This window comes from Meles meles, chromosome 17 (assembly GCF_922984935.1).
Source record: "Meles meles chromosome 17, mMelMel3.1 paternal haplotype, whole genome shotgun sequence".
Classification (NCBI taxonomy): Eukaryota; Metazoa; Chordata; class Mammalia; order Carnivora; family Mustelidae; genus Meles; species Meles meles.
In genome coordinates this window covers 56,288,149-56,313,691 of record NC_060082.1, presented here as the reverse complement: position 1 = coordinate 56,313,691, position 25,543 = coordinate 56,288,149, and the positions used below count along the sequence as shown (strand labels likewise).

General features: G+C 34.8%; 1 protein-coding gene across 3 annotated transcripts in view; it reads left to right on the top strand.

The window, feature by feature from the left end:
* The window catches only part of PPP2R5A (protein phosphatase 2 regulatory subunit B'alpha), a 62,201-nt gene that overhangs the window by 29,110 nt on the left and 7,548 nt on the right, over positions 1–25,543 (top strand). For all 3 annotated transcript variants that reach the window (XM_045982101.1, XM_045982102.1, XM_045982103.1), the window contains exons 2-8: positions 1,152–1,348; positions 4,019–4,120; positions 18,929–19,021; positions 22,675–22,805; positions 23,849–23,908; positions 24,780–24,888; positions 25,414–25,467. In XM_045982101.1, coding sequence (XP_045838057.1) covers positions 1,152–1,348; positions 4,019–4,120; positions 18,929–19,021; positions 22,675–22,805; positions 23,849–23,908; positions 24,780–24,888; positions 25,414–25,467 — 746 coding nt within the window. The remainder of the gene's footprint in view (positions 1–1,151; positions 1,349–4,018; positions 4,121–18,928; positions 19,022–22,674; positions 22,806–23,848; positions 23,909–24,779; positions 24,889–25,413; positions 25,468–25,543) is intronic.

Here is a 25,543-nt window from a genome sequence, read left to right as displayed (position 1 = left end):
TACATGACTTTTTAAAATTTAATTTCGATTGTCAAGAAATTTAAATAATTGAGCTAATTGAAGGTCCTTGTTTACAGACGTGAAAGTTCAGAATTGAAGTTGTTATTTTTCAGATGTTGGAAACAAAAGGATTTAATACATTTGTTAGAATCAAATCAATATAGTGTGCCCATATTTTTGTAATAAGAGGGTGAAACAATAAACATTTACTGAATGTCTGTTATGTGCCAGGCACTGTGCTAGATGTGAGGTGGTGGGGAGGGAGAGAGAGACCCAGAGATAGATATAAAGATCACACTTGTTTCTTGTCTGTAGAGACCTCATAGTTTAGGAGTGTTGTACTTGTAAAACAATAATTGCCATATAATGTAGCACAATAAATGTTATAGTAGAGATACACACCTAAGATACACTTGGGTAAAAGTGGATTAACCATTTAGCCTTAGTGTCTTAGAGTTTCTTCGGGGAATATGTTTCTGCTGAAATGTAATGAATGGGTAGAGCTCCCAGGAATGTGGGGGGAAAGGGCATTCCAGGCAGAAAAAACTGTAAAATATTCACAAGTTGCAGGGAATATGGTTTAACCAAAGTGAGGGTACATGCTGGAAAGTGTTAAGAGATGATTGTTGACAGTAGACAGCTGAATTTTGTATACAATCCTGAGGAGTTTGAGCTTCAATTTGTAATTTTTGGAGGATCATTATTGAGTGTGACCAGATTGATTTCTCCTTCTAGCAAGATTTTAGCTTTTAAGATTGTTTAGAAGATAAATCAGGAGTTGTAGTAGTTATGGAAACAGGCAAGAGGAGCAGTTAGGGTTTCACTTTTGTATTCTAGATGATGATGAAGGGCATTAAAATGGCAGTGGGAATGACAAGAAAAGGATAGAGTCCAGATATGTTAAACAGAATCAGTAACATTTAATTGTTGATTATGGGTAGTGAGAAAGGAGTAAAAGTCCATTATGTTTTCTGGTTTCTGGCATGAATGATGAGATTAGATGGATGAATTTTTCAGTAGATTTTTATTTTCCCCACTAGATTTTTGAGAGAAGCTTTATGTGTATGAACAGCTTCTAATAAATTAATAAGCATATTAAAGGTAGTTTCTGAGTAGGTTATTTCTAAGTTTTTCTTTATTTTTATTTATAGATGCTACTTCCAATGAACAACAAGAGCTTTTCTGTCAGAAGTTGCAGCAGTGTTGTATACTGTTTGATTTCATGGACTCTGTTTCAGACTTGAAGAGCAAAGAAATTAAAAGAGCAACACTGAATGAGCTGGTTGAGTATGTTTCAACTAATCGTGGTGTAATTGTTGAATCAGCATATTCTGATATAGTAAAAATGGTAAGATTTATATAAATTCAAGTAAGATCTAAGGTGTAATTATGAATTACTGAGACTGATTTTTAATAAATGTGCAATAATCAGTATGTTCAAAATGTTTTTAAAATAGTCCATTTGAAAGATTATCCATTCATTCCAAAGATGCTGTCATTGCTTATAATAGTTTGAAAATTCAGTAGCCACAGTGGCTGGTGGCTGCCATATTGTATAGTGCACATCCAGGACTTAGAAGAAAGATGTAGGCTTAAGATTATACAGACTGATAGATAATTAATATCATAGGGCTGAATTGTCACTAAGGGAGAATGTCTAAAGTGGAAAGAGAAGGTCAATAAAAAACTATGGAATTCTCTACATTCCAGCTGTTGGGTAAAGGAGTCAGATCTAAAAAATTATATTTAGAATATTTTAATGTACTTATAATGTCTGTAACACTTGAATTTCAATAAAAACTCAGGACCTTTAAAAAGTTAAATAACATAAATAAGTGTATGAAATCTCTGAAAAATAAATTACTGCTAACTTTATTAAAGTAAGGTTGTTTAGGATATTAATGTTTATTAATAATTCAACCTTATTCTCCATCAGATGGTAGAAGTTTGTTTAGGATGTGATGTTTGTATTTTGGTGCATAGTAACAAAATACAAAAAAATTTAGTTGGAGTAATTAGAGAGTCACTGAGTACATAATTGAAGCTTAAATGTTACCCGAGTATAGAAAGTTATAGCAAGTATAATTTGTACTTGTCTTCATTTCCTTCCCCTTGACTAATATATGTTCTGGGGGAAGAACAAAATGTAGTTAAATTTGGCCCTATTATACTAGTTGAGTTTTCTTTCATCTTCCTGAAGTAGAATATATTGGGATTTTTTTTGAAAATTGAAAATAAAAGCCTTAAAGAATTTTTAAAAGATCAGCTGTACAGAGAACATTGATCAAAATAAAATTGGCTTCTAAAACTCTCACAGCAAAAAGTGACAGTTTGAAAATGGAAATATTGAATACTGATAAACTTGGGTTTTTGTTTTGTGTTTATCATTAAAATACGTTCAGGGAAAAACAGTATTTCCATTTTACTGATTTCAAATGGTTTATGTTCATGAATTTTGAAAATACAGGAAAAAGGTACTTTTACTTTTATCTCTGTAAAAGTACTGACTTGAGGGGGCGCCTGACTGGCTCAGTTGGTAGTGCATGCAACTCTTGATTCTGGAGTTGTGAGTTCAAGCCCCATGTTTGGTGTAGAGATTACTTCAAAGTTATTGACTTGGATATTAAAATGACTTAAATATTTGCATATTGAAAATGCTCAAATATTTGACTCAAATTATTCTGTAATTTGCTATGTAATAATAAATTTTGGGATATAATTTCTGTCCTCAAGAAAAAAGATGTGTATGTTTTGTCTTTTTTTTTAAACTTCTGGGTACTTAATTTCTAGATAAGTGTGAAGTCAGCTCACCTGTTGGCTCTGTAAAGCTCTTAGGTATATTTGTTACATATAGTTACTTTTGTTGGCGGCTACAAGGTTATTTCTTTTTTCTTTTACTACCAATAAGTATGCTCTCAAAGGCAAATTATGCCCTCTTATGGGATATATCTCCTTTTCAAGTTTTATCTATGACTTTCTGCCATTCTTTGTGAAATTCCTATCCATCAAACTCTTGGTTCTGCCTTCATGTTGAGTTCTAGGAGATCAAATTCTAGGTTATTACTTTCTAAGTCTTATGGTTGTACTAATTGGCTGTTAGCAGTTCTTTGGCTGACCATAGATGCCACTTCATAAGAATAGCTGGAAATTTGCTTGCACCACCAAACAGCTCTTATTGCATCCTTTATTCCCTAAATCGTTTATTTCTGGTGACCAACTCCTTAATAGTATGGCCTTAAATGTTTACTAAACCAAGTGGTCTCTCAGTCTGTTCATCATTCTTCAAAGAATTTTGAGTTGGCACCACAGTATAACCTTTGCTGGTGAAAAAAGATGTGAAATTTATGTTGGTGCTGAGACAGTGTGAATGATGAAAATGTAAATATTGTATTTCATTGAATCTGAAATGAAGAATCTCACATCCTGACTTCAGAAAGATAAGCCTTAAAAAAAAAAAAGAGTAGACGAACTGTGTTAAATTAAATCCCAGGTGGGGTATTATAAACTATGTCTGTAATAGCAGTGAAAGTATTCTGCCCTCCCATCCCTCCCTGTGCTGCGTATGTATAGGAATAGAGATCTTTTATCAAACTTTGAGATTATAACCTAAGTAAATGGCTGGATTAGAATATGGAGGGAATTGCAGAATGATGAAAAGGATCAAGTTAGAGAAAGGTAGAGTTAGGAATTTTATGCTTTTTCCTCCATAATCCCCTCCCCTCCTTTTTTTTTTTTTTTTTTTTTTTCTGGTAAGCAAAACTTGGAAAGATCAACTTGTAATTTAAGGAAGGAGGAATCCAGAGGAAATCTTTAAATTTTTAGTAGGTTGACATCTGAAGAAGTCCTAGTTATGAGATAGAGAAAAAAGAAATGCCTACCTTCTTCATGTCTTGATGAGGTTTCTAGGTTTTGAACTAGGCTTACAGTCACAACTCTTAAAGTTATCTTTAAAATATTTCATTTACATTGTTTAATTATACAATGAAGAATATAAATCTGAATTTCTTTTTCTTCACAGATCAGTGCTAACATCTTTCGTACTCTTCCTCCAAGTGATAATCCAGATTTTGATCCAGAAGAGGATGAACCCACACTTGAGGCCTCTTGGCCTCACATACAAGTATGAAACATATTATATATTGACAATTTTTGCATTTATGATATTCTGCTGAAATAATGGTGGTTCTCTTTTAGATCTATTTAAAATATTTGACTTTTAGTATGTGTTCTTACCATTTTTCCCCAAAATGTTTTTATTTCTTTTATTGTGATAAAGTACACTTTTATCATTTAAACCATTTTAAAGTGTACTATTCAGTGGCATTAAGTACATTCACAATGCTGTGCAACCATCACCACTTCTAGTTCTAGAATTTTTTCATCATCCCAAGTGGAAATTAGCAGTCACTTTCCATTCCCCTAACCCCATAGTCCTTGACAACTACTAATCTACTTTCTTTCCGTGGATTTGCCTGTTATGAATATTTAATGTAAGTAAAATCATATAGTATGTGGCCTTTTGTGTCTGGGTTCTTTTATTTAACATAATATTTTCAAGGTTCAACAATGTTGTTGCATGTGTCCATACCTCATTGCTTTTAATGGATGAATTATATTTCTGAATATACCACATTTGTTTATTCATTAATCATTTGATGGATGTTTTGGGTTATTGTAACAAGAGCTATTATAACATTCACATACCAGTAATGTACCAATTTTTGTTTTAACGTGTTCCCCATAAATTTTGATATGTTGTTTTTGTTTTCATTCACCTGAAATACTTTCTAATTTTCCCGTTATTTCTTCTTTATTTTTTAGGAATATGTTTAATTTCTACATATTTGTGAATACCACATTCTTTCTGTTACTGATTTCTAATTATTTCAGTGTAGTTGGAGAATATACTTTGAAAGTTTTCAATCCTTTAAGTTCATTGAGGATTGTATTAGGGCCTCACAGACAGTATATTCTGGAGAATGTTTCATGTGTGCGTGAGAAGAATGCATGTTCTGTGGTTGTTTGGTGGAATGTTCTATAGAAAACTGTCAAGTCTAATTGGTTCATAACTTTGTTCAAGTCTTCCACTTTCTTGTTGATCTATTATTGAAAGAGAGATATTGAAGTTTCCAGCTATTGTTGTTGAATTATATATTTCTTTCCAATTCTGTCAGGTTTTTCTTCATGTATTTTGGGACCCTGTTGTTAGCTGCTTATGTTTATAATTGTTATATCATCTATCTGGATGGTCCTTATCATTGTAACTCCCGAAAGTTTCTCAAGTTTATTTGTCCGATATTAGTATAGGTACTTCACCTCTCTTTTGGTTACTGTTTGAATAATATATATTTTTCATCTTTTTACTTTTAATCTGTTTCTTTGAATCTAAATTGTGTCTCGTAAAAGTTGGATCATGTTTTGTTTTGTTTTGTTTTTAAGATTTTATTTGACAGACAGAGATCACAAGTGGGCAGAGGGGGGGGGGAAGCAGGCTCCCTGCTGAGCAGAGAGCCTGATGTGGGGCTTGATCCCAGGACCCTGGGATCATGACCAGAGCTGAAGGCTGGGGCTTTAACCCACTGAGCCACCCAGGTGCCCCTGGATCATGTTTTTTTAATCAATTTCAACAATCTCTGCCTTTTGATTGGAGTGTTTAATCCATTTACATTTAATGTAATTACAGATAAGGTAAGATTTACATCTGCCATTTTGTTATTTTCTGTATGTTTTATGCCTTTTTATTTCTCTATTCTCCATTACTGCTTTTTGTATTAAACAGGTATTTTCTAAGGTACCATTTTAACCATTTTAATTTTTATTTATTTAATTAATTTATTTTTTAAAGATCCCAGGATCCTGGGATCATGACCTGAGCAAAAGGCAGATGCTTAACCAACTGAGCCACCCAGGCATCCCTACCTTTGGTTTTTTTTTAACTTTATTTTTTTATTTTTTTAGTAGTTAACCCAGGGATTACAGTTAGCATCTTAAAACAATCTAGTTTGGTTAATACTAACTTAATTTCAATAATATACAAAATTTTGATCCTATATACCTCCATTGCCTCCCCCACTTCCTTTGTAGTATTATCTGTGGTTTTATTGTCATACAAATTCGATCTTTTTTTAAGATTTATTTATTTGAGAGAGAGAGAGAGAGAGAGAGACAGAGCGGAAGGTGGGGGGCAGATGGAAGGGGGAAGCAGACTCCACACTGAGTAGGGATCCAGATACAGGGCTTAGTTTCACAGCTCCAAGATCATGACGTGAGCTGAAACCAAGAGTCAGATGCTGACTCTGACAAGAGTCAGAGTCTGACTAAGCCATACAGGTGCCCCACAAAGTAGATCTTTATACGTGCCCACCATGTACCATTTTGTAATTATTGCTTTATGTGGCTGTCTTGTAGAGCAGTAGAATAAATGAGTTATAAATAAAATACATTTATAGTGTCTTTTTATTTATGTATAGTTGACCCTTGCACAACACATAACACCAGCTTAAACTGTATGGGACTACTTAAATGTAGATTTTATTTGATAAATGTAGTACAGTACTATAAGTGTATTATCTCTTCTTTATGGTTTTTTAAAAATTTTAATTCCAGTTTAGTTAATATACAGTGTTATATTAGTTTCAGGTATATAGTATAGTGATTCAACAATTCTGTACATTCCTCAGTGATCACTGTGATAAGTATATTCTTAGTCCCCTTCATCTGTTTTCACCCATTCCACCCACCCACCTGCCCTGTGGTAACTGTGGGTTTGTTCTCTATAATTTAAAGAGTCTGTTTTTTGGTTTGTCTCGTTTCTGCTTTCTTCTATTTTCTTTTTTAGATTCTACATATGAGTGAAGTTATATGGTATTTGTCTTCCTCTGACTTATTTCACTTAGTACTGTACTCTCTAGATCCATTCATATTGTTGCAAATGGCAAGATTTCATTCTTCCTTATGGCTGAGTAATATTCCATTTTGTATGTGGGGGGTGGATATATAATACTCCATTGTGTGTATATATATATGCACACACCACATCTCTTTTATCCATATTTATTTATCAGTGGACACTTGGGCTGCTTCCATAATTTGGATGTTGTAAATTATGCTGCGGTAAACATAGGGGTGCATATATCTTTTTGAATTAGTGTTTTTGTAGTCTTTGGGTAAATACCCAGTAGTGTAATTACTGGATTGTAGAGTAGTTCTGTTTTTAATTTTTCGAGGAACTGCCATACTGCGTTCCACAGTTCCTGCACTAGTTTGCATTCCCCCTTATGATGTATTTTTTTTGAGATTTTATTTATTTATTTCACAGACAGATCACAAGTAGGCATAGAGGCAGGCAGAGAGAGAGGAGAAAGCAGGTTCCCTGCTGAGCAGAGAATCCGATGTGGGGCTCCATCCCATGATATTTTTTTTTAATGAATTTTTTTCAGATTTTTATTTATTTGAAAAAGAGTGCACAAGCGGGGGCGGGGCAGAGGGAGAGGGAGAAGCAGGGACACCTCCCCCACCCCCCACACGGGGCTCAATCCCAGGGTCCTGGGATCATGACCTGAGCCGAAAGCAGACTCTTGAGCAACTGAGTCCCCCACCCCCAGGCGCTCCTGGATAATCTCTATTGATCTACCTTTACATTCATTTATTCTTTCTTATGCCAGCTTACATTGTTTTGGGTTGTTTTTGTGGGTCTGCAAGTTCACTGAAGTCCTCACTGTGCCATTCATTAGTGTCTATCTGGAGCACTTCTATTTAGTTGAGACTGAGGGAGGGATACTCTTTCTGACTTAATGCCATTGTGTGACAGGTCACACCTCAGATGTAATTGGAAAATCGGTAATAAAAACTTATTACATGGGCACCTGGGTGGCTCAGTGGGTTAAAGCCTCTGCCTTTGGCTGGGGTCATGATCCCAGGGTCCTGGGATCAAGCCCTTCGTCAGGCTCTCTGCTCGGCGGGGAGCCTGTTTCCCTTCCTCTCTCTCTGCCTGCCTCTCTGCTTACTTGTGATCTCTGTCAAATAAATAAACAAAACCTTTAAAAAAAAAAAAACTTATTACATAGGTAGGACCAGTTCTTCCATTAAGCCTCCCCTATTTCTGTCTAGCTCTAATTGAGTCATTCAAACTTACCCTCAAATATGTGGCTTTAATATAATGTCATTTAGGGTTCACGGTAGAATCACACTGGCACTACTTTAGTTCATGCTTTAGTAACTAGAACTCTTTAGGTAGAGTTCAGGGTAGATCATCTTATACTACTTAGAAACTGTTACAGAGATTCCATTATAGCCATAAAAGATTATATTCACATGTGTAGAGTGTTTCTTTCGGACATGTTTTTATAAGTCTTGTCTTTATGATCATTGATTTTTGTTCTCCAGTTGTCTAGTTAAAGTATACTCTGAGAATATTCAAATAACAGTTATTTTTAAGCAAGGCTCTGAGGGAGAAAGTAAAAGTTCACAGGACTCTTGCCTTTAATGCTTCAGATAAATTTTATATTTTAAAAATAATGTTAATGACCTGAAATCTGCAGGCAAGCACAGTATGTTTTTCTAGAGAATTTAATGAAGGTTACACATAACCAATGGTACTCATTTATAAGACTGTTAATCATGATTAGCTAATTATATTATAGCAATACCAATAAGTATTGAGCACTTACATGTTTCAGAGATAGTGACAACTGCTTTATATATATTATCTCATTTAATCCTTTTGGTGATACCATAATACATTTTAGGGTAGGGGTGGTTGGTGAAGGGCAGTAAGGAAGGCACTTGATGTAATGAGCACTGGGTGTTGTATGCAGATGATGAATCCTAAATTCTACCCCCGAAACTAATAAGACACTGTATGTTAACTAAATTGAATTTAAATAAAAATTTTTAAAAATATTTTTCATATTTTATAGAAAAGCTTATATGAAGCTAAAAGAGATTAAGAATCCTGCCCAAGATTATGTGAGTAATAAACAGCCAAGTTAGGTTTACAACTCAAGTATTACTCCAGAGTACTTGCTCTTGATTTTTAAAAGCTTTAGTGCCTCTGTTACAGTCTGTGGCCCTAAAGTAAATACACATTTACTTTAGTAAATACACATCTCAGTAAATAATGAGGCTTAGTTCATACCTTTTTAGCTGCATTGTAACACCAGTAAATTAGATCTTCCAAATAATTCAGCTAGCCATACTTTTTCTTTTTTAGCCCTCATAAGTGAGTTTTTAATGGTATGCCTTAGTTAAGTCTAACAAAAATTTATATATACAAATTCTAACAAGTAGGAGAATTATTACAAAGCATGGTAAAATAGAAATTATTCTGGTGACAGACCTCTACTTAAATCCCAGTTTTTATACTTTTCTATCTGTGTGACCTGCTTAACTTCTCTGCATCTTCCTTTATAAAACTGGAATAAAACAGGATTATATAAGGATTGAATGGGATAATGTATGCATAGAAACTAGCACAGTTTTTTAAATTATACTGTTTGTTTTCTGTTCTGTTTTCTTAAAAGAAAAGTACTTTTGGTGTGTGGGAAGAAGTGTATTTTTGTTTTTATTGTTACCTTTATGCTGATACCTTTATTTGATATATGATACCCTTGTTCTTTCTCTTATTGTTAATTTATTGGTTCCCTAGCATGGACAATACTGAAATTATCAAGTAGCCTCTTCTTCCACTTCCTACTTACCTAATCTCTAATGTAAAGTAATAATCCATTTACTCTCACAGTAAATACCTATATAGCAATTCAAAGCTTCTACTTTCCATACACTCTTCTTCATCCCCTTCCTCAACTTTATATTCATATTATTGTATAATGCTTAACATGGTTAGAACATGTATACTTGTATACTACTATTCTGTTACCTTTATGCCCATTGCTTTTTATTAGTTCTAGAGTAATATATTTCATTTTACCATCAGTCCTTATGTCAGAATTCCTCTAATCATTTTTTGGTAATTTGGAGTTCATTTTTTTTTTTTTAAGTTTTTATTTATTTAAGTAATCTCTACACCCAGTGTGGGGGTCAAACTCACAAACCCTGAGAGCAAGAGTAACATGCTCTTCCAGCTTAGCCATCCAGGCACCCCTGGAGCACATTCTTTAGTAGAGGAACTCATGAAAATATTATTCCCTGAGTTTTTGCATGTACAACAGCAGTTTGTGTGTAGCTTTAATTTTTAAAGATCAACCTGATTTGATATAAAATTGTTGATTCATCTTTCCTTAGGTACCTTAAATATGTTATTCCATTGTCTACTGATTTCAGTCTGATTTTCTGTCCCTTATAAAAGACGGGTTTTTTTTTTTTTTTTTTGCTTAGATGCCTAAAGAATATTTTTCCTTTAATGGCCAAGTGCTTTACTGGCCATACATAGGTGTTGATTTTTCTAGATAAATTTTCTCAGTTGAATAGTACTCTTTTACTATAAAAACCCACTTTAAAAAAAATTTTTTTTTAAGATTTTATTTATTTATTTGATAGGCAGAGAGCACGATGTGAGGCTCGATCCCAGAACCCTGGGATCATGACCTGAGCTGAAGGCAGAGGCTTTAACCCAATGAACCACCCAGCTGTCCCTAAAAACCCATTTTTTTAAAATCTATTTATTTCTTTATTTTTAAAAAGATTTATTTATTTATTTGACAGAGAGAGAGAGCGATCACAAGTAGGCAGAGAGGCAGGCGGAGATAGAGAGGAGGAAGCAGGCTCTCTGCCGAGCAGAGAGCCCAATGTGGGGCTCAATCCCAGGACCCTGGGATCATGACCTGAGCCGAAGGCAGAGGCTTTAACCCACTGAGCCACCCAGGCGCCCCAAAACCCATTTTTATTTTTATTTCTGAAAAGTTTTCTTCAGTAATAGTTTTTAATATTTCTTTTGTTGCACTGCTTTGTTTTTCTTCTTTGGGGGTGGCAGCTACTCATGTGTTGGCTCTTCTGTGGCTCTCTGTGTCTTTTACTTTCTCTTAAAGTCTTATTTCTTTTTTAATCTTTTTTTTTTTTCCGTGTTGGACTGTTGTTCATCTCATTTCCATTCCCTTTTTCCTTTTTCAGTTAATCTAGTGTAAAGCACACTGACAGTGAGTATTAGAGACAGGTGAGAGGAAGGGAATGGGTATTATATTAGTCAACGAACAATACCTGCCACAGGCTAGAATCATTGGAGGGAAGAGTCTTTCTTGAGTAAAATGAGAAAATGATGTGTTTTTATGTTTTTAATGACAATAGGATGGATAAGACCAACATCAGCTCTTTTCTATATAGTTCCTGGGAGGTAGAGAGAAACCCTGCTTTATACCTGGGTGCTAGCTGTTGCTTCCAGTTACATTGTTGATTTTTATTTTGCCAGGACTTGTATTTTTAGTGGTCATTGCATTTTATTGATTTATTTTTTAAAGATTTTATTTATTTACTTGACAGAGATCACAAGTAGGCAGAGAAGCAGGCTCCCTGCTGAGCAGAGAGCCCAGTGTGGGGCTCGATCTTAGGACCCCAAGATCATGACCTGAGCTGAAGTCAGAGGCTTTAACCCACTGAGCCATCCAGGCGCCCCTCCATTTTATTTTAAAAGACAAAGAAAGAAATTTATATTCTACACTCTTTGGGACACTTTAAGCAATAGTCTACCTCTTTTGTTTATTTATTCTGTCTAGCATATATATGTCTAAATAAAGTGAAAGTGTAATCCTGGGATTAGCAAAAGCTGATAAAATTTTTAAGATTTATCAGCACATTAGAGCTTATAGAACTAGAAAATCTGAATTGGAAAACTTTTTTAGTAGCATCATACACCAGTTCATGTAAAATTTGAGACCATAGTTGATATAAAATTAATGATACTATATTTAATAATGCAAAGGTTTTAAAAACATGAAATTCTCATGAACTGATTATATCTTTTTTAATCACATGTAATTGGATAATCTGAAAAAGTTTCCTCAGTCTTTGAATTTGTAAAAATAGTATCTCCATTAAGATATTTTTATACGCTCATGGAAATTAACAGTGAAAATTTAGCCAAACAAACAATATGCTTTCTGTTTTTCACTGGTATGATTTGAACTTTCATTTGAATTCCCTGAAACTAGCAGTTTAACATTTTAGGAGGTAGGTGGTGAGTCGCTTTCAAAATATGATTTTTAAAAAACGGTTTTCTCCCAAGACAGAATACACAGAGACACACAAATTTTCATACATCCATGACCCCAATGAAAAGACTCTACCCTAGATATATATGTTTATAGTTAATCTTTCTCATAACTAAAATTTGGTGTACAGTTTTAAAATTTGGCAATTAAATGGTCTAGGAGCATCAGAAACTATTGAATCCTGAGTGAGCTGATTTATAGGATCTGTCAGAATATAGTTGCTACATCATTATTTAATCATCTTTTTTTAGGGTGGAATATTTTTTTAAAAAGATTTTATTTATTTATTTAACAGACAGAGATCACAAGGAGGCAGAGAGAAAGGAGGGGAAGCAGGCTCCCTGCTGAGCAGAGATCCCGATTCGGGGCTCGATCCCAGGACCCTGAGCCGAAAGCAGAGGCTTTAACCCACTGAGCCACCCAGGCGCCCTTTAGGGTGGAATATTAAAGCTGCTCTGATAAATGAGATTATAGACAGTTGTAGCACTGAGGAAATTTGCTCAATGAAAGTTTTTCTTTTGTTAATGTACTTTAAATCAGTTTACCCAGAATTTTTTGTTCTATATTAAAAGTTTACATTTTACATTTAGCTTGTCAGATACTTGATTTTAGTACATTTAGCTTGTCAGATACTTGATTTTTAGAAATTGATTTGATGGGATGAAAAACAGACATTAAATTAATGAGGGGAATAATAAGCAATTTCAAAACCTTTCAAAATTTTGTTTTCCCTACCCTGTTCATGAATTTCCTAAAAATGTGCTAATTTATAGTTTTTCTTTTTACTTTTTTTCCACTCTGTAATGGAAATACTAATGAGCAATGGAAAAATGAAATAAAGGAAATAAAGAAACAAAGAAAAAAGGAACAAAAGAAAAACTGTTCTAGTAGTAGGTGACTGGTCATCTTTTAATTTACAAGATGTATTAATACATGGTAATTACTAAGAGTTATAAATTATTTTTATTTCTTTCCTAAGCATTATTGCTTTTATTGAGGACAAACAAGATTGTAATTCTCTATATACTGACTTTTAGATAATTAGGGAGGCTTGGCTGCTGTATTAGTCTGGAATACAGGCAGATTATGTAGTATTTTAATTTTCTTTTTTAGTTATTTAGTGGCACAGATACTTAAGATGTAATTATTTTATGTAGGGTACTGACTAAAACATAGACCTTTCTTTTTTTAGGAATAACCTGTATTTGAGGGACTAGAAACTTCTTTGTGACCTCTACAGTTAGAAATTTAAACTGGGGGGGCGCCTGGGTGGCTCAGTGGGTTAAAGCCTCTGCCTTCAGCTCAGGTCATGATCCCAGGGTCCTGGGATCGAGCCCCGCATTGGGCTCTCTGCTCAGCGGGGAGCCTGCTTCCTCCTCTCTCTCTCTGCCTGCCTCTCTGCCTACTTGTAATTTCTGTCTGTCAAATAAATAAATAAAATCTAAAAAAAAAAAAAAAAAAAAAAAAAAAAAAAAAAAAAAAAAAAAAAAAAAAGAAATTTAAACTGGGAACATAAACATTTTACAGTGTACACCTCTTCACATTCAGATAGCCCTTAGATTCAGTGTTCAGGCACTTAATATGAAATATCTCATTTAGTTCAGTGTATGTTAAGTCTTACATGAATTCTTTCATATATTAAATCAATTTTAAAGCCCATTTAAATTGGGACACATGGGTGGCTCAGTGGATTAAGCCTCTGCTTTAGGCTCAGGTCATGCATGATCCAGAGTCCTGGGATTGCGCCTGCATCAGGCTCCTTGCTCAGCAGGGAGTCTGCTTCTCCCGGCTTGTGCTCTTTCTCATTCACTCTGACAAATAAATAAAATCTTAAAAAAATTTTTTTTAATTAGTTTTCTCTTAATAGAGTTTGGAAAACATTGGGCCACCATATTCCTTGAAGAGAGAGCCTTTTGTTTATATACAGTTTATTAAAGTTTCTTCTTAGAAAACTTTTTGCCTCTCTGGGCCAAACATTTCCAGTTCCTTTAGCTTTTTTGTATAAATCTTATTTTCAGATACTTAAATCATCTATGTTGTTTTTGCTGTACCTTCTTCTAAAATCTTTTATTGGTGAAGATTAGAATTTTTTGTATTCTAATTACCTAGGAAAGACGTAGTCATTATGGAGTAGAATGGTAAGATTACCCATCTTTAGTTATCTTTTTACATTTTGTACTTACCTTTTATCTTTTAGGGTATTTTTTTGGTTCACAGAAGTAGGAGGACCAGCCGTACATTGAACATATGTGAAATTTGCCAGTTTACTAAAGAAATGAATCCGTTGCTGAAAGTATCTATTGTTCTGTGAAGCACTGTTTCTTAGATTCTTAGAGCAAAGTATTTCTTCATATAGAAGAATGTAGAGAAACTTTAGTAATTACACAGAAGCAGTCCTCCACAACTGATTTTTATTCATTCAGTAAATATTGTGTTCAAGGCATTGTTCTAAATGTTGGGGGTAAACTACTAAGCAAAATCTTTTATATCCTAGTGGAAAAGAATAAATAATAATACTATGTCAGGGTATGATAAATACAAGGAAAAAGTAATGCAGGATAGAGTATAGAGAGAGTGACAGTGGGGACACAGGGTGCCATTTTATAGAAGCATAGTCTTTTTTTTTTTTTTAAGGTTTTATTTATTTATTTGACAGAAAGAGAGATCACAAGTACGCAGAGAGGCAGGCAGAGAGAGAGGGGGATGCAGGCTCCCTGCTGAGCAGAGAGCCTGTTGCGGGGCTCGATCCAAGGACCCTGAGATCATGACTTGGGCCAAAGGCAGAGGCTTAACCCACTGAGCCACCCAGGTGCCCCTAGAGCATAGTCTTAATTGTGCCGTCTTGAAGATTTTCAGCTCTGTAGATCACTAGTGTTTACTTCTGCTTGATATTACTCAGCATGTGTTTATTAGATAACCTTTTGTTATCTCTTCAGTGGTGCTAAGTTGGCTGCATAAAAGCAATTTGCTGCTAAGCTTGACTGGTCACTTAATGTTCACTGTGTTAGGTAAATGATGGAGATAAGAACTATGTAGGAGGGGCGCCTGGGTGGCTCAGTGGGTTAGGCCGCTGCCTTCGGCTCAGGTCATGATCTCGGGGTCCTGGGATCGAGTCCCGCATCGGGCTCTCTGCTCAGCGGAGAGCCTGCTTCCCTTCCTCTCTCTCTGCCTGTCTCTCTTGTGATTTCTCTCTGTCGAATGAATAAAATCTTTAAAACAAAACAAAACAAAACAAAACAAAAAAAAAACTTGCTTTAAGAACTATGTAGGAAATAATGTGGTATCTGTGATGGGCATATGTTTCAACTGAGTATGTGATTTAGAGGATTCAGCTTGATGATGTGCAAGTCTCCCAAAAGATGTGATTGCTCTTAATAGTATTAAGCTTAAGCTGTATATATCTGATGTAGATCTTCAGAGGTGGAATATATAGGCTAATGCATGCCATACTTGACTCATGTTTAACCTGGTCCCACCTTACCACAAATCTTAACTTCCACTCAACTAGGCATCTGCATGAAGATTCTGAGCCTCTGATTCCATACCCACCAACCCATACCCTACACCATCTCCTTCTCAAGACATGTCCTACCTCTCTTTAATAAGCCCTTTTTCTTCTTGGCTTATCCACAATCAAATGAAATATAGGGCTCAAGTTGCGTGTCCTCCTTAAAACTATTCTGACTTTATTCCACAATGATAAAACCTTTTTCTAAAGGTTTCCTCCACTCAGTCTGTACCATACATTTTTTAAGAATTAATTAATTAACACAAGCTGTGCAGAGGGACAGAAGGGGAGAGAATCTTAAGCAGACTCCCTGTTGAGTGCAGAGCCCAACACGGGAATTGATCTCATGATCCTGAGATCATGACCTGAGCTGATACCAAGAGTGAGATGTCCAACTGCCTGAGCCACCCAGGCACCCTGTGCCATAGAATTTTTGTGTATATACCATTTTATATATTTCTAGTTTTGTCTTTTTTCCCTAACAAGTGAATGAGCTTTTTCAGAGCTGTATAGTGTCCAGTATCTCTTCACACTATGTAGCTACAGGGAAAACTTCCGACACCAAATGTGTCGATTTCCCACACCAAGAAATTCATCACTTCTCTGAACACCAACTGGGTGTCTTATCGTTTATTCATGTATGACACTAATGACCCAGAGTTACCACAGAGGCACAAGTTAAGGGCTCAGTCCCATGAGACCACGCTCTACTTCACATGGTAGTCACGAGTCTTGGTCTCTTGTACTTCTGCCGAGCTGGCTGTAAGTCAGGTTCCCACAGCCCACTGCTCCGGTTTTATAATTTGCCATAGCCCACAGAACACAGGGAAACACTTCACTTATTGTTACTTGTGAGTTTATTGTAAAGGGTACAACTCAGGAACAGCCAAATGAAAGAGATGCATAGATTAAGGTATGAAAAGGGGGCTCCGTGTACCACCCTCCCATCACCTTGGTGTGTTCCCCAACCCAGGAGTTCTCCAAAACCCCTTTGTTGAGGATTTTGATGGTGGTTCCATTACGTGAACATGATTCATTAAGTAACTGGCCAGTGGTGATTGAACTCAATTTCCAGCCTCTCTCCCCTCCCTGGAGGATGGGGAGTTGGGGTTGAAAGTTTCAACCCTCACATCATCACATTGTTTCCTGTGATAACCAGACTTTCAACCTCCTGGAGTTATCACATTAACCTAAACTCCAGCATGTTTGAGAGGGGCTTCTTATAAACAACAAAAAAAATGTATCTGTTACTCCTACTCAGGAAATTTCAAGGTTTCAGGAGCTCTGTGGCAATAACCAGAGATGAAGACCAAGTATATATTTTCTCATATCACAATATCACAGTAGGCCAGGATTGGACATGAAATATAGGCCCTGAGTGGGTTGTGCCAGTGAAACTGCAGCAGCCTGTGGGACTGTACTGACTCTTCAGAGGACTCTGATCATTTTCTGTATCTTTTTGCGTGTGTGCAACCCAAAGCAAAATTATTCGTGTAGTTGGTTGATTAAAATATTATTTATAAATAAAAACTGGTATCAATTTCTGTTTTCATATTACAGTATCATACTAAACAGCTAAAAGATAATAATTAGACCAGATAAGCATCACTCCTTTGGATAGTTGGTCAAAGATGCACTGGACAAAAACAACATTTATTCAATTCCCAAAACTGTTGTTAGGCTTAGAATATTATTGAATTCAATAGTAAAAATTTGTTATTCTATGGTGAATGATAAGGCCCCAATCTGGTAGTGCTTTTTTTGTCTGTTGTAATGTCTGTAAATTTATTTCTCCCTTCTGTATGTGGCCTGATGTTTATCATTTTGTGATCAAAATGTTTATTGAATGTTTCTACTTTGGGATGTAGTCTTCCTTTTTTATTTCTAGGGCACTAGATTAATGTGTTGCTTGATAGCTAATAAATTAAGGTACATTCGGGGGCTATACTCCTACATTTTATAGCTGTTAGGTTACAATAAAAGAAAAACTTTAGTGTGTTTTTCTTTCTTCTTAAAAGACAGATGCAGCTGTGATGGAGGCAAGTTGAACTAAACCTTACTTTTTGTGGTTTTTAAGATTTTATTTATTTGAGAGAAGAGAGAGAGACATCACTAGAGGGCGGGGTCAGGAGGAGGGACAGAGGGAGAGGGAGATGCAGGTTCCCTGTTGAGCAGGGAGCGCGATGCAGGACTCAGTTCCAGGACCCAGAGATCATGACCTGAGCCAAAGGTAGATACTTAACCAACTCAGCCACCCATGTGCCCTAAATTTTACTTTTAATTCTTACTTGTGACCACAAATGAACATTTCCTATTACTTTTAAGATGCCTGACACTCATATATAGATAGATAGATATAGGTATTAATGTATATATGTTTACATATATTTAAATGTGTGTGTGTGTGTGTGTGTGTGTGTGTGTGTGTGTATATATATATATATATATATATTTTTTTTTTTTTTTTTTTTTTTTTTTAAAGAGAAGGGAGGTGTGGGGAGGTTAACAGGCTCCACACACCCAGCATAGAGCTCAGTGAGGGGCTCAGTCTCACGACCCTGTGCTCATAACCTGAGCTGAAACTAAGAGTCGGATGCTTAACTTTAGCCACCCTGGTACCCCAAGATGCTGGTGCTTAAGTAGACATCCTCCTGTGACTTCTAGTGTATTCACTGTGATAAACAAACATTCCTTCCTGAACCCTGAACTTAAATAATTTAGTTCATTACTTCCTAAATGTAAATAAGGTGTGCTGGTTTTGATTTAATTTTTTCCTACTATAGTTTTATAGAAAGATGTGAAGTTTTTTGCTTTTTATTTTTATTGATACACTTCCCCTTATAATTCAGTTTATTCTTATCTGGAGGTCTCTGATCCTGTATTTAAAGAACTCTGGATATTAAATTGAGGTGGGTTGGGAGTCCAGTGGAGAAAGAACACATTCCCAGTGAGTATGGACTGCAAAATAGTCTTTCCTAGGTCACAAATATTTTATAGGTGTCATTTTTATTTTCTAGCTCCTGTAATTTCAGTTTCAACAAGTGATATAAAGCAGTAAATCCCCAAATGTACTAGCTTAGGAGGCCAAATTGTGAATATATATCTAGTTTTTAAAAATCTTACCAACTCATCACATTTTCCAATGAAGTTGAAAATCTCCCTCCTAGGGTGGTAGGGGAGGTATGTTTGGTATGAAAGGATAAATTAGGGTAAATTTTTATAGTTATCATCTTAGCTTGTATTTGACTTTCTTTCATAGTTGGTGTATGAATTCTTCTTAAGATTTTTGGAGAGCCCTGATTTCCAGCCTAGCATTGCAAAGCGATACATTGATCAGAAATTTGTCCAACAGGTAAGGAATTCTTAATGTCTTAAATTTTCTTATGTTCATCATAGCAATGATTTATTAATTTGTGATTAAAATAGTCTTTCAGAACTTAAATGGTTTATTTCACTTTAACAGCATTTAATACTCTTGCCAGACAGTTAGGGTAAAGGTGAAGTAGCTTTGACAATATCAGAGTATTTTAATCAAGAGCGAGCTTCTAATGAAGTCAGTTGAATTATCTTATCCAATACTGAATTCTCATAGTTACTTTCAAAGACCAGAAAGCGAGCCTTTCTGCACAATCTGAAAAAATTCGGTACAACCATTCAATCTAAAGGCAAGAAGCCTTCTTTTAAATTTTTAAGTCTTTGAACTTGAACTTTGACATATGTTTTAAGCATTGTGACTTTGAAATGACAGAGGAAAAGTGGAAATGGAATCATTGTTGGGAGTTTGGGATTAGGCTCCTCTCCTGTTATTAATTACCAGTGACCTTTCCTTTTTCCTTTCCCCTTCCCACCTTAGGCATTCTAGCCACCCAGTTCCTAAGCCACAGATAAATGGGGTCTTCAAGAAGAAAAGGAGATAGTGAAACATAGCGTGATACCTTCTTTTATTTATTTTTTTTAAGATTTATTTGAGAGAGAGAGCACGCACACACAAGTGGGGGGAGGAGCAGGAGAGGGAGGCTCAGACAGACTTCCTGATGACCACTGAGCCTGACCCAAGGGCTCTGTCCCCTGAGATCATGGATCAGGACCTGAGCTGAAGTCAAGAATCAGCTGCTCAAATGACCAAACCACCCAGGCTTCCCCTTCTTTTATTTTATAAATTGGTTACTAGCAATTATTTTTTGGAACCTACATACTGAAAATTAATTTCTCAGAATGTGTTCATTTTTATTTTCAAAAATCTTTTCAACAATGTAAAAGCCTCTTTTTAATTATGGGGAATTGGCTGAACCTAGACAAGATTGTGGAGACCAGATCTTTCTAGGTTCATTTTTTTCCTCTGGAAATTTATCTCAGTATGTAAGGTCTCATTAGGAATTTGATACTCTCTTCTTCGAGAGTTACTTGCATTTTCAAGAAAGAGAAGATGAGTGAGAAGGTGGTGATGAACCCAGTGCTAAGGCTGGGATTAAAATCGCTAGGACCTTTCCTACCCTCTTAACCACCAGTGTATGATACAAAGATTCTACAGATATGAGTCCCACATATTTGGAATTCATTTTACATCATTTATAACTACCTCGGACCTTACATAAAGTATTCTTACTAGTTGCTGTGAGTGTACTGATTAATGGATAATATTGTCAAGATATGTCCACCCATTCAAGCAGCTCCTCATAAATTACGAAGAAATATTAGGTGTGTGCTAACAGTAAAATTTACCTTCCAATCACAGGTAAAAGTAAGATTAGATGGAGTTTTGTTATTTTGGTAATTGCAAATGAATATGTATTTATTTTCTTTTGTAGCTCTTGTGTGCTACAGAAGGAATATAGTATATTGAGGAACTCTATGATATATTAAATTGTGTTTAAGATAGAAGGTTGAGAGGAACAGTTGCCTTAGTGCTTCTTCAGTCTGGAGCTTGAGGTGTTTCTGCTGCTGGATTATTCCACGGGTTTGAGGGGGAACAGGAAGAAAACTGGTAGAGTGGGACCCATTTTTACCTTCTCTAAATATCTGAATTACCTGAGAAGCTAAAGCCCAGTAATTTGTTCTTAGCAGTTTAGATGACTGTGCTTTCATACATCACTTCTCTTAGTTATTCTTATTATGTTACTTTTGTATATATCTCAGGTTTTATATTTTGAAATTATTTGATTACATGGTAATTTTAAGACTTAGAAGTACAGGGCAAAAAACCTTAAGTATAAATGTGGATACTCATCGTTTCAAGAGAAAAAACACTGTGTAATGCCAAGTTATATTCAAGTCACAGGATTTCAGAAGAAAAAAGGAAGCTAAGAATTATTGAGGGCATATTTTATGTGCCAGGCACTGTCCTTATATCCTTTTATATAAAGAACTAGACCATGTCTAATTCCACACAGCTAGTAGCTGGGAGAATTAGGATTAGAACTAGACTATGATATTACCTTCATTTAAATAAAAACAAGACTAGTTTTTTTTTTAGATTTATTGATTTATTTATTTGATAGAGAGCACAAGTAGGCAGAGAGGCAGGCAGCGAGAGAGAGGGGGAAGCAGACTCCCTGCTGAGCTGAGAGCCCAATGCGGGGCTCAATCACAGGATCCTGAGACCCTGACCCAAGCTGAAGACAGAGGCTTAACCCACTGAGCCACCCAGGCGCCCCAACAAGATTAGCTTTAACCTTCCTCATTTTATCAATGATGAAAAAGCTCAGAGGTTATTAATTACCCTTAAAAACAGATATAACAGCCAGAATGAGAAACAGTTTACTGAGGACTAGGTTTGTGTGTGTTTTATTACATGAATTTATATTTATATCTATTTATATTTCTAAATAGATTATTTTATTTAAATTAATACTTCAGAATAGGTTTCTTTAAATAGATTTGAAACTCAGCTATCAGCTATTCTTTAGTTTTTTTCCCTGAGGATCAACTTATACTAGATTATATTTGGTCTTGAATTAAACATGTCAGCCTTAACAATGAAGGGCCCCTTTTATTAATTTGAAAGCTTATCTTCTAAGTAAGCCCACTATCAGAAACTTGGATCTGAGTGTCTCAAGTGAGTAGGTTAGCCATTTTTAATTAGAATAATTTGAACTGAAATTATTAGGTATATAAACATAAATTCTTACACTCTGGATATTTTTGGCTGGAGCCTCATTCAGGATTTTAATAACCTAGTGAACAAAGAATACAAACTATAAACCAGACATTTTTAGGGGTATATAAATATGACTAAAGTCATCACCACCCTCAAAAAATACTCTAGTAGAAGAGATGCATATGTAAACAATTACATATAATTCAAGACAGAATGGGAAAAGAACTTTGATGAGGTTCAGAGCTTGCCATCTTGACTATAATTATCAATATCAAAGTACAGAACATAGAATTTCTTGATGACTTCATATACGAAATTACATTCTATAGATAGGGAGTATTTTAAAATTTTTCCTAAGAAAATCCAGTGTTTTATTTAAAATATAGTAATACCACTTTTTGCAGGCTTGATTTTTAGTGTAAAAGCTTTGGTTTGTTCAAAAAGAGCTTCGGTTTGTTCTTTCTAGTAAACCGTAAATACTCATTTGCACATATGTATTTTTAAAATTTCATTTATTTATAATGACTTACAGTTTGCAAGCATAAGATCTTCTTATGTACTTTTAAATTATTAGCATGAAAAATCTCAAATTTCAACACTCTAAAATTATGAGCCTTGGTTAGTCATCGAGAATAGGATAGAATTTTAAGATGAGTGGCAAGGCAAAAAAAAAATCCCACTTTTTTGAAGAGTTTATGTTGTTTTTTGAAATGAAGTGAAAAGAAATACTCCTTAGATTTCTTTAGCCTCAACATTTATCAAGAATAAAATCAACCTAAGGCAGAATCTTTAAGAATCTTTAAAAAATTTTTTTAGATTTCATGGGTTATCTCTAAATCAAATTAGAATAAAGTGAAGTTTTAGCTCAATTATTTTTAAAAAGTAATTTCTCAGATTTTTTTTAAAAGCTCCTGGAGCTTTTTGATAGTGAAGATCCCAGAGAACGTGACTTCCTGAAGACTGTTCTGCACCGAATTTATGGGAAATTTCTTGGATTAAGAGCATTCATCAGAAAACAAATTAACAACATTTTCCTCAGGTAAACTGGTCCTATATTCATATATAGCACTTTTTTCCCCTCCGTGTGTTTTTATTCCAGTTCCTTTAGATTAACTTTTAGTATCTGGAACTCTCTTAACCTTATTAGTATTTGAGTCATTTTGTGGGTGTCATTTGATTGCATGTAACTTTTTAGAAACTTGCAACCTACTGCTCATGTAATGAAGACTTTTTAAATAGCTAATACCAATGTTCATATTTAAATTTTATTGAATTTGTCTAGTTACCTATTTGAGCTTTTTGTTTAAAAAATATGTATAAATACTGTTAAAATCATTTGATCTCGAAAGTACTTTCATTTGTTTTTCTGACAAAGCTAAATTTATATGGAGCCTGTATTTTGACTCCTTTATAAATGATACTGTGTTAAGTAGTTGCTTCTGATGAGATTTAGCTTTAATATATCCACATTTCAGGTTTGGTTTGTTTGTGTTCATTGGAAATCTGGCAGAATTAGGCTGGCATTCCCGTGTTGTAACAATTAGAAACCAGTAACAGATGTCTCCTCTGGAGAGAGCATCTTTCTACAGGTCTCCGTCCTCCTCTCCTAGTCTACTTTACTCATTTAACACCTCCCCTGTCCTGTAGTCATTTGAGTTTTTGACTTCCTGCTTTAACAGCAAGCCTAATCTTGGAAAGCTAGGCAGCCTGTATAGTTTAGGTTTTTGCAAAGCTCTGAATAAAAATGTTCTTATGATATATGGATCCTTTTCTCTTGGATTTTCCTATGGGTGGAAGTTTCCTATTTTGAAAAGTATTTCCTTGAGAAAACCCGTCTTTCTTTTAAATTTTTAAGCAAAATAAAATATTCCAGATGAACTAATATTCCATTATCATTATGGCTAGTTTTAGCAAAAGAAGTCACTAATTTGGGACAAAAGAGTTTTACAAAGAATTCCTGAAGCATGCTTGTAAGTTTCTTATAGTTGCCTTTAGGACTGATTTCTTGACCTTCCTGCCTCTTCTCAATTTAGTTTACTAATGTTTGGGTTTTTATTATATCTATCTTTATTTTAAATTCAGGTTTATATATGAAACAGAACATTTCAATGGTGTTGCTGAACTCCTTGAAATATTAGGAAGGTAAGTCAGTTTTTTTGTTTTTAAAGAGATAACTTTGAATGTTTTATGTATTAGAATCCTAGCTGGGGTTGGAGAAATTATTTCGTATTTTAGAGTTTAAATATAGAGCACAAGACATAGTTTCTCAACTGAATTCTTTTTATAGCTTTTAAGCGGTCAGCATATTAAAGTACTTGCCATGCAAGACATCTGTTTTAGAATAGGCTGCCTGCTTTTGGAGCTGTGGCATGTTTTATGCCTGATCTTACCAGACTGCCTCAGAAATTTATAGGATCTGATTGGGAAGAAATGAAGTAAACTATAATCTTTGATAAACTTATAAGAATTCTTGTTGAGACATTGATAGGCCATTCCTAATCTATCTGTTCTTTTCAGAGCCTTTTAGTTTACGTGAACATTTTGCCTTCCTTATTCATCACACAGCAGTATTAACTTGAGAAGATGAGGCCCTCTCTATTTATAGTTAGAGAATGATTATGGAGAAAATACTTAATTTCAGATTTTTCAGCAAAGTACGGAAACTTCAGAGTTCAGAAAATATTTTTTGCTTCAGAAAATATTGGAAGTTTTAACAGCATTGTGATACTGATTTCCCTGTGGCTTTATGTAGGAGAATAAAAGCAATAACGTATGAAGTGATAGGCTTTATAGAAAATAAAGACAGAAATTATTTAGTGGGACTTTAATTGGCAGTCCCAGTTCTCTTTTGGGATCATTGAATGACTTAGAGGAACCAGACTAGTTTGAAGATGGGTAAGTCATTCAATACCAGATTGAAGCAGAACACTGTTCCTTATATACTCATGGATATAATTTTTGGAAATAAAGTAGTAACTACTTAACCCTTCCCCCTGCCTTTTTTTCCCTCCAGTATTATCAATGGCTTTGCATTGCCACTGAAAGCAGAACATAAACAATTTCTAATGAAGGTTCTTATTCCTATGCATACTGCAAAAGGATTAGCTTTGTTTCATGCTCAGGTAAGTTTCAGACATTTCAAATCAAATGAATATTGTTTTAGACGCTGATATAAAGGCAGAGAAATGGAGAAATATTGAGGAAGGAATTGTAGGTATAATTAAGCAATTTGCTTTTATAAATCGCTCAGGGGAAATTTTCATTATAACTTAAAAGTATTATGATATTTAGCTTTATTAAATAAGCTCAGTACACTTTCAGTATAAACATAGGAGAGATAATACCAAGTTTTCCTCTTTTCTGGTCTGGGCCCTGACTTTGAAACTAAAATGTTAGCTTTAGTCCTATGTTTCACTTAACTTTACATTCAGAAGGTAACTACTGAAAAAAGAACATCTTTTTTTATTACCTAAAAGTTTCTTTCAAGGTTAAACATCACACAGTTGTGAGTATATACATGTTTATGTATTGAGATACAGAGTAAACTTTATTAAAATGAGGTAGTCATTTTTGTTTACTAAATATAAAAATCCTGTATCACTGTCGTTTCATTCAGTAGTATTAATTAACTGTCCCTTACATTTTAGCTGGCCTACTGTGTTGTACAGTTCCTGGAGAAGGATACTACACTAACAGAACCAGTAAGTGGGCTATTTCTTTTTATATCTCTAATCCACACTGTAGTATTTTCTTACAGCTTTCTTTATGCCCTTGTAA